General features: G+C 47.4%; 1 protein-coding gene across 2 annotated transcripts; it reads left to right on the top strand.

The window, feature by feature from the left end:
• The first annotated feature begins 1,041 nt into the window (after positions 1-1,041).
• On the top strand, positions 1,042-12,169 carry GCC1 (GRIP and coiled-coil domain containing 1). Of its 2 annotated transcripts, XM_067746908.1 has the most exons (3): positions 1,042-2,452; positions 3,629-4,957; positions 4,996-12,169. In XM_067746908.1, exons 1-2 carry the CDS (start codon positions 1,421-1,423, stop codon positions 4,922-4,924), a joined length of 2,328 nt encoding a protein of 775 aa, XP_067603009.1. In that variant the 5' UTR covers positions 1,042-1,420; the 3' UTR covers positions 4,925-4,957; positions 4,996-12,169. The 2 variants fall into 2 exon arrangements, with proteins under 2 accessions (XP_067603009.1, XP_067603008.1); XM_067746907.1 differs by having other exon boundaries at positions 3,629-12,169.
• The last annotated feature ends 395 nt before the right edge of the window (positions 12,170-12,564 follow it).

Here is a 12,564-nt window from a genome sequence, read left to right as displayed (position 1 = left end):
CATCTGTTGCCACCTCCTTCGCATACCCTAAGCTAGTGCCTTGAAATGATTCTCCTTGCTTCCAGGGTGAGCCAGGCTCTCTGATGCCCCAGGAGTCCTTGCATTTTTTTCCCTCTGCCTGGAATGTTTGTTTCCCTCATCTCTAGTTAGATAGGCAATCAGTACTCATCCTTCAAATCCCAAAGTATTTCCACTGAGAGCCTTCTCTGTCTCCCCTAGACAGGTCTCCCTCCTCTTAACTTCTGTACCACTTTGAATATACTGCTGTTTGCACGTCTGCTTCCTCTCTAGATGTGGTCTCCTTGAGGGCAGGACCTTGTTTCTTCATGGTGATCATCTGGCACAGCATTTGGTTATGTTGAGACTCAGACTGATCCAGATAGGATTCTAAACTTACTGGCTGTGTGACCTTGGGCGTGTTACTTAGCTTCTCTGTGCCTCATGTTTCCCTATCTGTAAAATAGTGCTAATAATACCCACTCAGCAGAATTACTGTAAAGACTAAATAGCAAAACTCCTGTGAAGCTTCTGAAATATAGTTGGCACTTAGGATGGACATCATGGCTATATATAGTCATCTATATATATTTGTTTAATGAACTCAGCAGAACTCAGGAAGGATGCTAATAATTATACTGTACACCTACTAGGTGCCAAATACTGTCCTAGAAAGGGTTGTCATTTTCGTGGTCCGAAAGGGAGTCTTAATTGTTGCTCTTTAGGGACACAAATGCACTGAGCCCCAAAACAGTGGGGTCGTGTGGCTCACCTGGGTCTTTGGTAAGGACACAGTGCGACGTCACCCCCGTCCCTCGCTGATCGTAGCGCTAGGGCAAGATCAGGCGCCCTCACCAAACCAGCATTCCTTCCGTGTACTCGACTTTGCTTGCTCTGCTCTGGTGGAGAGTGACCGACTCGTGGCCCAGCGGGGCTCGCAACAGGCGGCTTCCCACCCTTCGACTGAAGTAGCTCCGCCCACCTCGCGCCCACGGGGGCGGGGCCTGAGGCGTCGTGCTGTCGTCACTTCCAGTGGCCCCGGAAGCGCGGTTGTCTAACCGCTAGAGTTAGGAAGTCGGAATGGGGCTACGCTCAGCTTGAAGCTTTGGCCGGGGGGCCGGCCGGTGCTGCTGTGGCCCGGGCGAGCTGGGAGCGCGGAGCGGCTTTTGGGACAGTGCGGGCGAGCCCTGGCAGTGTGCTCCTCTCGTGCCAGCGTCGCTCCGCCATAGGACCCGCCCCTGCCCTGCTGCCTGGGACCTGGCGGGCGCTTCTGTCAGGCTGCCCCGCTGCCCTGCATCCGGTCACGAATAGCTGTGAGGAGCGGGTGTGCGGCCTTAGGGACAACTCTCTCCCCGCCAGCGTCTTCGTGACCCTCTCCCAGGCTGTCCGAACACTGACGTGGAACAACCCGTTCTGAACCCTCATGGAGAAGTTTGGGATGAATTTCGGGGGCGGCCCAAGCAAGAAGGACCTGCTGGAGACCATTGAGACCCAGAAGAAGCAGCTCCTCCAGTACCAGGCACGTCTCAAGGATGTAGTCCGCGCCTATAAAAGTCTGCTGAAAGAGAAAGAGGCGCTGGAGGCCAGCATTAAGGTGCTGTCGGTATCCCACGAGGCGGATGTGGGCCTTGCAGGTGTCCATCCTCAAGGCCTCACCTTTCCTGACTCTGTGGATGACCTATGCTCCACTCACAGCGAGGATAGCACTGGGACCGCCACCAGCTTAGAGACTGCGGCCAGTCTCACCAGCACCAAGGGTGAGTTTGGGGTAGAAGATGACAGACTGGCCCGTGGACCACCACCTCTAAAGTCCGAAGAGGCCAGTGGATCGGAGAGCGGCGTTAGCAGTAGTAGTGGGGATGGACCGTCTGGGAGTGGGGAGGTGGACAAACGACTGCACCAGCTGAAGACTCAGTTGGCGACTTTGACCAGCTCTTTGGCTACAGTCACCCAGGAGAAGTCCCGCATGGAAGCTTCTTACCTGGCTGACAAAAAGAAGATGAAACAGGACTTAGATAATGCCAGTAAAAAAGCAGAGGAGGAGAGGGGCCGGCTGGAGGGAGAATTGAAGGGGCTGCAGGAGCAGATAGCAGAAACCAAAGCCCGACTTATCACGCAGCAGCACGATCGGGCCCAAGAGCAGAGTGACCATGCCTTGATGCTGCGTGAGCTCCAGAAGCTGCTGCAGGAGGAGAGGACCCAGCGCCAGGACTTGGAGCTTCGATTGGAAGAGACCCGAGAAGCTCTGGCTGGGCGGGCCTATGCAGCAGGTCAGATGGAAGGGTTTGAACTGCAAACCAAGCAGCTGACCCGTGAGGTAGAGGAGCTGAAAGGTGAGCTGCAGGCTCTTCGAGATGAGAAGAATCGGCCTGACCCCCGGCTGCAGGAGCTTCAGGAAGAGGCCGCCTGCCTTAAAAGCCATTTCCAGGCTCAGCTGCAGCAGGAAATGAGGAAGGTAATTATCTTCATCTCCTTCAAACATTAGTCATTTAACCTGAAATGGGGAAATATTAGGGCTTTTTTTCCTCTTTTGATAGTTAGAACTAAGTGGCTGCACTATCAATTTTATTTTTAAATTATTTATTTATTTATTTATTCTTTATTTTTGGTTGCATTGGGTCTTTGTTGCTGTGCGCGGGCTTTCTCTAGTTGCGGCCAGTGGGGGCTACTCTTCGTTGCGGTGCGCAGGCTTCTCATTGCGGTGGCTTCTCTTGTTGTAGAGCATGGGCTCTAGGTGCGCGGGCTTCAGTAGTTGTGGCTCACAGGCTTAGTTGCTCCGCGGCATGTGGGATCTTCCCGGACCAGGGCTCGAACCCGTGTCCCCTGCATTGGCAGGCAGGTTCTTAACCACTGTGCCACCAGGGAAACCCTGCACTGTCGATTTTTGATGCTATTCAAAAAGTTTCATTTGTGAGTCCTGGGAAATCCTTTTCTGTGTGGTGTTGACAGTATCCACAGAGTGTGCTTCCAATAGGATGTGGAGTTTCTGAGTGTAGGCCGGGTTGGAGCCAGACAGCTCTGAGCATCTGGGCATTGGCGTCTTCCCGGCTGTGCTCTGTGAAGCAGTGTAGTGGCGGCTGTGCAGTGAAAGGTGGAGTGTATGCTTGTAGGAATATGCCTATATATAGGTAACAGTGTATTCCTATAGGTAGTGTGGCTGAAGGGGGCAAAGGGAATTTTCTCAGAAGAAATAACCTGTTGTATTGCTTGCAGTCAACATTTGCCTTGTGTGGAAAGGTATGCTATTTTACAGCGCCACCTTTCAGTATGGGGAGAGATCCAAGTCAATTTTGAACTTCCAGGAATATTGGAAGTGGAAAAGAATGTCATATGGTTAAGAGCACACTTCACATGTGAGGTTGGCGTATGAGAACAGAGCGCAGAAACGCTAAAGCCGAACAACAGCAGATCTACAGAGGTTCTTAATGTTGTTTGGTGTAATGTGTGTCTGGGAGCAGGTTACAGGAGCTTGGGTTAGCTCCCAAACGAACAGAAAAATTCCCAGTTCCCATTTTTGCCAGGCCACCTCCGTCCCGTAACCCTGTTGCTCCCCTCTCTTGCTTTCTCAAAGTTTGCCATCGGGCCTTGTGGCTTTTCTGGATGCATCTCCACCTGTTCCCTTGTTTTCCAGACAGCCGTCGCCGAAGATCAGCTACGACAGCAATCGCAGTTGGAAGAGCAGAGGGTGGCGGCCCTGGAGAATCAAATATCTGAGGTGTCGGAACTGCTGGGCACCTATGAGAAAGCCAAGCAGAAGGACCAGCTGGCCATCCAGAAGCTGAAGGAGCGCATTCTTCAGCTGGACCTGGAGAACAAGACACTGGCACTAGCAGCCTCTAGCCGGTCCCCTCTGGACAGCCATGGAGAGGAGTCCAGTCTGGATGTCAATGTCCTGAAGGACAAGATGGAGAAGCTGAAGAGGCTGCTTCAGGTTGCGGCCAGGAAGAGCCAGGTGACCTTGGATGTGGAGAAGCTCTGCAACCTGGAGATAATGCCCAGCTCAGAGGCTGCCGACGGGGAGAAGGCCAGTGCACTCTACTACCAGCAGGAGCTGAAACAGCTGAAGGAGGAGTTTGAGAGGTACAAGATGCGGGCCCAGGTCGTCCTCAAGAGCAAGAACGTCAAAGACGGGAACCTGGGCAAGGAGCTGGAGGAAGCCCGGGAGCAGCTGGCGGAGCTGAAGGAGAAGTACATCTCGCTGCGGCTGTCCTGCGAGGAGCTTGACTGCCAGCACCAGCAGGAGGCTGAGGGCTGGAAGCAGGAGCTGGCCCGGCTGCAGCACATCCACCGGCAGGAACTGGAGCGGAGCCAGCTGGACTTCAGGGACCGCACGCTGAAACTGGAGGAGGAGCTGCACAAGCAGCGGGACCGGGCCCTGGCCGTGCTGGCCGAGAAGGACCTGGAGCTGGAGCAGCTGCGTTCTGTGGCCTTGTCCTCTGGGCTGCCGGGACGCAGAAGCCCTGTGGGCAGTGTGGGCCCTGGGGATCCAGCGGACACATCTGCTCCGGACAGCCTGACCCAAGCCCTGCAGCTAGCTGCGGCCAATGAGCCCACTTTCTTCCTTTACGCCGAGCAGTTGGCCCGCAAGGAGGTGGAGATCACGTCTCTGAGGAAGCAGAAGCACAGGCTGGAGGGGGAGGTGCATCAGCTGCAGGATCGGCTGCTGGAGGAGGGGGAGCGGCATCGGGAGGAGGTGGGAGCCCTGCAGAGCCACATTGCAAAGAACATCAGGGACCAGAGTCGGGAGGGAGCCAACCTGGAGTACCTCAAGAACATCATCTACCGCTTCCTGACCTTGCCGGACACCGTGGGCCGCCAGCAGACGCTCACCGCCATCCTCACCATCTTGCACTTCAGTCCGGAGGAGAAACAAGTGATCATGCGGCTCCCAGCCGGTGGTAGTTGGTGGCCTTCTGGCAAGAGATGATGCCATTTTCACTAACTCCTCAATTTTCTGTGCCTCTTCTGTGAGAAGGGGCAGGCTCTGGTTTCTCCTGCCTCTTCTCTTACATTATCATTTATTTCTTCACTGTGTTGACATGGGAGGAATCCTCAGTGTGGGTTGGGATTTTCTGCCAAATGCCATTAATGCCATTTTATCCTTGGGCCCTAGAGGTACTAAAAGTGTTGGGACAGCATCTTCTGGTGGTGTGTGTGAGGGGAAGCGGGGGGAGAGGTTAGGACTCAGAGGTGCAAAAGTTGGGGAAGTGAGAGTCTTTTAAAATAAGGTGTTTTTGGTTTTAATATCATACTCCTAGTGCAGAGCTAGGAGTACATATGACTCCCAAGGGAGTTCAGTTAATTTCTAAACATGCACAAGGACCAGCTATTTACTCCATCTCATCAAAATCTTGAATCTGGTCAACTGCTGCCCCAATTCTCTGGGGACACAAATTCAGGCTGGAGAGGAACCAGGAAGTTTGAAATAGTGACAGATTGTCCCCTACTCCAAACAGCCAAGGAATAGTGAACTTGGGAAGTTCATCTTGGAACTGGGAAGCTTGGAATACTTAGGACTAGGTATGACCTAATCAATCTGGACAAAACACACCACTTGTGACCATCCTAGAGAGAACCCTGAGCACCAGTTGGATCTTAGGGATTTCCTGAGTGACCTGCTTTTGGCCTGGATAGGGTTCTAGGCCTCTCACATTTGTCCCTGCCTTAACCTGTCTGCCCAGGGTTGGCCTGAGATTGTGAGTGAATGACTTTGCTAGCTTTCCCTCAATGTTGAACTTCCATTAAGAAAAAAATTCTACCTTCTTACAGAGAGGGGTCTGATCAGGAAGCTCTGATCCTGCCTGGATATAAGGAGTTAGCTCAGAGATTTACACCCTTCCCCCGCAAGCTGTTTCTGCCTTTGTAGGGGCAGGGAAGAGGAAGAAGATCTGCTGCAGAGGATTCCAGAAGGATGCTATGACCCTCACAGGAAAATGGTGGGAATTCAGCTGAGGCCGGGCTGGGGTACTTGCCGCTCCGTGGATAGCATTCTGGCTAAATCTCCCCGTCCCTGCAGCCAGGGTGTTCATGCATTACTGTCACCAGAGTACTTTGCCCACTCACTTAGGGAGGTCATAGAGTTTCAGTCCGAAAGCGTCGTCTTCCCACACATGTTACTACTAAATGAGGAGCTCAGAAAAGTTGGGTTCAAACAGTATCACTTCCCTATTCTTTGCTTTCCCCCATCTGCTCTCGCTGGTTGTAAAGATCTTTGGATCCTAAAGACCAGTGCTTTGCCACTGACTGGGCTGATGTGTATCTTTCTGTTATTTCATCATAGTAGTCTGTTTTGTGAGGGTTTGGGGGTGCAGAGACTGTGATTAAGTGTTCTGATTGGGAGGCTGGGTGACCTGGACTGTTTACAGTAAGCAGACTTAGCGGAACAGAAGTGATGTGTTCAAATGATAATAACAATAACCACAGAATCATTAAACCTGACCAACTTGACCTGTGTGCTTCCTTAATGGTACACACACACACACACACACACACACACACACACACACACACAGGGAGAGAGAGAGAGACATAAATGGAGTGTGAATGTAAATGGGAAATGAAAAGGATGTAAGAAATATTTCATCATATTAATCCATGAGCTTGAATCTAGGGAGGAATACCTCAATGCTTTAACTGCCTCAATTACAGCCCAAATTTCTTAGCCTGGAATTGTGTATGAGTGTTTGTGTATAGGCAACTACACTGGAAAAAGCCTTCTCATGGGTTTAGTGGGTGAGATTTAAACTTCCATAATTACTGCTTTAAACTTGATTTTATTTTTTGAAATTAATTTATTTTTGGCTGCATTGGGTCTTTGTTGCTGTGCACGGGCTTTCTTTAGTTGCGGCGAGCGGGAGCTACTCTTTGTTGTGGTGCGCGGGCTTCTCATTGCGGTGGCTTCTTGTTGCGGAGTATGGGCTCTAGGCGCGTGGGCTTCAGTAGTTGTGACACACGGGTTTAGTTGCTCTGTGGCATGTGGGATCTTCCTGGACCAGGGCTCGAACCCATGTGCCCTGCATTGGCAGGCAGGTTCTTAACCACTGTGCCACCAGGGAAGCCCTGCTTTAAACTTTAGAAGTAATCTGCTTATGAATGCTTTATTATACTTCAAACCAGGATTCATGGTATTCTGGAAAAGTTTCTCAGGATATCAAGCTAAACTAAATGATGATGATGATGATCATGATGGTGGTGGTGGTGGTGGTGGTTATCATCTCTTAATTTTCTTACCTGGTCCCCTTAAATATAGGATATAATATGATTGTTGTTATTCCTAGGCGGTTTTGGACAGAATAGAAAGATCCATAGTCACAGCTGCTTTCTTAGGACTAATAATTCTGTGCTTTTGACTTTTGAGGAGATATTAAACGAGCAAAGAAGCAAGGCAGTTTCAGATTAATAATTTTAAGTATTGATATACATAAGGCTGTGCGAATGCGCCCAACTGAAAGGAAAAGACTTGGTCCCTTCCTACCCTTAAGGACACAAGTTCCCTCCCCTTTCCCCCAGATAAGTTTTCCAGTTATTTGACTAGTATTCCTGTTGTAGATACTCTAAGAAAGGAAAGGAGAGAGAGAGAGAAAGAATTTAGATGAGACACAAAGAAAAAAAATTATAGTTTATTACAAGATACTGAATATCTTGAATATAGTTCCCTGTGCTGTAGAGCAGGACCTTGTTGTTTATTTTATATATAGTAGTTTGTATCTGCTAATCCCAAACTGCTAATTTATCCCTCACCCCCTTCCCCTTTGGTAATCATAAGTTTGTTTTCTGTGTCTGTGAGTCTGTTTCTGTTTTATAAATAAGTTCATTTGTATCATTTTTTAGATTCTACATGTAAGTGATACCATATTTGTTTTTCTCTGACTTCACTTAGTATGATAATCTCTAGGTCCATGCATGATGCTACAAATGGCATTATTTCATTCTTTTTTTATGGCTGAGTAGTAGTCCATTCTATGTATGTATGTATGTGTATATATATATATATATATATATATATATATGTATATACCACATCTTGTTTATCCATTCATCTGTCAGTGGACATTTAGGTTGTTTCCATGTCTTGGCTATCATAAATAGTGCTGCAGTGAACATTGGGGTACATGTATCTTTTCAAATTACAGTTTTCTCTAGATATATGCCCAGGCGTGGGATTGCTGGATCATATGGCAACTCTATTTTTAGTTTTTTGAGGAACCTCCATACTGTTCTTCATAGTGGCTACACCAATTTACATTCCCACCAACAGTATATGAGGGTTCCCTTTTCTCCACACCCTCTCCAGCCTTTATTATTTGTAGACTTTTTGATGATGGCCATTCTGACTGGTGTGAGGTGATACCTCACTGTAGTTTTTGTTTGCATTTTTCTAAATAATTAGCAATGTTGAATATCTTTTCATGTACCTATTGGCCATCTGTATGTCTTTTTTGGAGAAATGTCTATTCAGGTCTTCTGACCATTTTTTGATTGGGTTGTTTGTTTTTTGTTATTGAGTTATATGAGCTGTCTGTATATTTTGGAAATTAAGCCGTTTGTTGCATCATTTACAAATATTTTCTCCCAGTCCATAGGTTGTCTTTTTGTTTCTTTTATGGTTTCCTTTGCTGTGAAAAAGCTTATAAGTTTGATTAGGACCCATTTGTTTATTTTTGTTTTTATTTCTGTTGTCTTGGGATACTGACCTAAGAAAACATTGCTGCGATTTATGCCAGAGAATGTTTTGCCTATGTTCTCTTCTAGGAGTTTTGTGGTGTCATGTCTTATATTTAAGTCTTTAAGCCACTTTTTACTTTTGTGTTTGGTGAGAGGGTATGTTCTAACTTCATTGATTTACATGTGGCTGTCCAGCTTTCCCAGCACCACTTGCTGAAGAGACTGTCTTTTCTCCATTGTATATTCTTGCCTCCTTTGTCAAAGATTAATTGACCGTAGGTGCGTGGGTTTCTGGGCTCTCTATCATGTTCCACTGATCCATACGTCTGTTTTTGTGCCAGTACCTCTCTGTTTTGATTACCGCAGCTTTATAGTATTGTCTGAAGTCTGGGAGGGTTATGCTTCCAGCTTTGTTCTTTTTCCTCAGGATTGCTTTGGCAATTCTGGTCTTTTGTGGTTCCATATAAATTTTAGGATTATTTAGAACTGGGATCATTTTAACTAAATGAGAGGAGGATATCAGCTCTTACTATACTGTGTTCCAATAATAACCTCCAGTAAAGCTGGGGAAACAGCTTTGGGAATTGGAAATAGAACTGTAATGAATTGGTCACCTTACCCAACCTTCAACCACCTCTACTCTCTCCCCTCCACTCTCTTCCTCTGCCTCTCCCAGGCAGCCTGGCTTACTGGGATTGATGGTTTTTGGAGCAAGGAACTAGATTCAGACATTTTGGGCTAAAATCTCAGTCCAATCTCCTGACAACTGTATAACCTTGATTAATTACTTAATCTCTCTGAATTTAATTTTCTTATAATGGGAATAATGATAGCTATTTCAGGGTTATATTCTCAGGTTATAAAGAAATTAAGTACAGAAAGAACCAGCACAGTATCTGAAACAAAGTAGGTGCTAAACCACATTAGTTTTTTTCCCCAAGAATTGGCAGAATTGGAAGTTAGACTGAGCTTTTCTTGATTTCTTAGCCACAAATGTTTCCATAAACAAAAGGAAAAATGACTGTCTTTTATCAAGTGCTTGCTCTGAAGCGGACTGCGTTATTTTACTTAATCCTCACAGCAGTCTTGTGAAGCATATCTATTTTGCAAATGAGGAAATGGAGACTTGGCAGGATGAATTGCCCAAGGCCCAGAGCCAGGGATGGTAGAACCTGGATTCGAACCCATTTATCTGAACTGAGCGGCCCAGCTCTTTCTGCCGTCTATGCCACCAGAGGGCAAAGTGGAATCCTGAGGACGCGGTGCTTGCCCAGGAGTTCAGGCGGCTGTGTTTCTGGCCTGGGCTGGGGAGGAAGGAGTCCTTGTCCAGGTGGTCCTCTCTTCAGTGGCAACAAACTGCCTTATAATTTCTCTGAAGCCTCATTTCTTCGTAACAGCAGAAAAACAGCAGAGCTCTTTCACACTGAAAGTTCTGAAATGGACTCGTTGTTACCGCTCGGTTTTATGTGAGTTTGAGTAGTAACAGCCTGTTTTTTCCTGGGACCCGGATCTCTGAATAACCTAAATATCAAAGCTTCTGAGAAACCCACAGGTCAGGGAACCCAGAAAAGTGAAGGTCACCTGCAAGCTAGTGACCCTCATGGGTAAACCCTGTCCGTTGACTTCAGCAAGGAGACCATCTCTGGTTCAGTGTAAATTTGTCCATCCCTATGGGCTGCCGCTGAGGGACCACACTGTCTTTCTTATTTGAGAGAATGAATCTAAAGGCTGATACCACTTTACTTGAACATGAGTTTTTTAATGCAAATCACATGCAAATTTTTTATTAGCTGAGACTGTGCTGTCCATACAGTCAAAATATTTTGGGGGTTAATATTTAGAGTAGGGTCCATTGTCTTTCCTTTAGTTCAACAGCTATCAGGTTTTAAAAATGAAGCCTCAGCCTGGGGAATTTCCTGCCCCTTTGGGTGGATATCTTTGCTCTGGCATCCTGTATAGTCCACTGGGATATCTGCCCAACTTGGAGCCTTAGCCAGCTGCGAGGAGCTTTGAAGGAGTCTGGAAGCCAAGCTTGTTTGTGTTGGTTTTGAACACTTACATTGTATCACCTGGTTGGATTACATTTCCCAAACCTGGGATCCTTAGGCACACTGTTTCCTCCACCTTCAAAATCCACCCCCCAACCCTATCCTAGCCACGTGCAGTATGGTCCTATCCTTTCAGACTCAGCTGAAACATCACTCCATCCATGCTGATTTTTCCGATACCCAGGGACGCTCAGGTACTTCCCTGAGGTCCTTTAGCACTTTGTTCATACAACCTTGGGCACAGTCATTTCTTGTACTTTCATTTTAAATTTACTTCTTGTCTCTTTGACTACTCTATAAACCTCTCATGGTCATGTCCCAGGCCTCATTCATCTTTGCACTCTCAGGACTTTTCATAATTTGGCACATACTAAATGTTCAATAAACAGCTGAATGAATGAACAAGAGACTGAAAATACCAATCTTGTACATTCAGAGTGAGAGATTTAATTTTTTGCTAGTGTTGCTTTCTCCCACGGTGCTGTTTACCTGCTAGTTGTCTCTTCGGCCATTTTAGTGGCTGTGCTGTTTCTCTCGGTCTCTGGGAATATGACTAGAATTGAGTTTAGGTAAATTAGCTTCCTTTGGTTGTTAGAGGATTTGGGGAGTTCTCTTTAGAGCTATGAGGAAGAAGGCTGAGAAAAGGAGGATATAGGATGTGGCGAGTGCTCTGAGGCTCAGGTGCTGAGCCAAACTTTGGGCCTGAGGTCTTGCTCCTGATGAGGACCCCTGCAGGAAGCTTCTGGCAGCGTGTCCCTGTATTTAAGAGACCCCTGTACTTGAGGGGTATGTAGAACAGGCATCGCCATTCCCTTATCTCTCAAGGGGATTAGGGACTTCCTTTTCTTCTGTCGTCATATCCTTTTATGGTTGTGGCAAAGTTCTTGTAAATGAAACTTTCTCTGCTGCCTAGGTTTAGTCAGGAACAAAAAAAGTTGATTTCTTTCTGTGAGTTGACACTTGGTCCTTCAGACCGGCACCTAACTTCTGGAGAGGGAGTAACCAAGATAATGCTTGTCTGGAAGGAGGTAAGAGTCGAGAGTGGCACTATCTTTCTTTCTCTTTAGCATCTTCCCAGGGAGCTTTCCGGGAGCCTCTTCAGCACCTTGGTCAGCACTTGTGCATGGCTCATGGTCAGTGAGTCAGCCAGCCCCATGGGTACAGAAGGAAACAGAATTTTCGACAATTTGTGAACCATGATTTGGAGACACCTGGGGCCAAAATCGTTCACATTAGCAATCCCTGGTCATTCAGCCATCAGATGATTCAGGCCGTATCTGGATGCTGTACAAACCACAGAGGTGACTCTTGGGATCTTTCCCAAGTTATGGTGGCAGACTTGGCCAAGAAGCTGGATCAGAGGCTGATCCAGCACCTAGCATGGGTTCACTAACCACCTCTGTCTCCTCTCTCCATTTCAGACCTGTTGCTCCTCCAATAAAAATGATTCCTGCCTTGAAGTTGCTTAGAGTCTGTTGGGGTTCATATAGCATGTTTATCCAAACTGCAATAGCAGGAGGACTCTGTGCACCAAGAGTGGGTTGGTCAATGGATGATGATGGTGAAGAGTCAGGGAGTGATCCAGAGTGATGAGGGAAGGCTTCAGGATATGAGCCTGGCCATGAGTGATGATCTGCCCTTCTTTGGTGGCTTAGGTGGGGAAGTGCATCCCACACAGGATGAAAGCATGGACCAAAGGCCTGGACTGTGCAAGTCCATCAGAGCATTTATGGAATCACAGAATGTTCAGTCCGTAAGGGATATTGGAGCTTGCTTGGTATGCTGCTCCCTTAAGAGAAGAGGAAACCAAGACCCACACAGGACAAATTGGCTCTATCACAGGTTGTGGCTTAAG

This window comes from Pseudorca crassidens, chromosome 8, assembly GCF_039906515.1.
Source record: "Pseudorca crassidens isolate mPseCra1 chromosome 8, mPseCra1.hap1, whole genome shotgun sequence".
NCBI classification, from domain to species: Eukaryota; Metazoa; Chordata; class Mammalia; order Artiodactyla; family Delphinidae; genus Pseudorca; species Pseudorca crassidens.
Note: the sequence above shows the minus strand (reverse complement) of the source record. Positions and strands in the feature narration are given on the sequence as shown.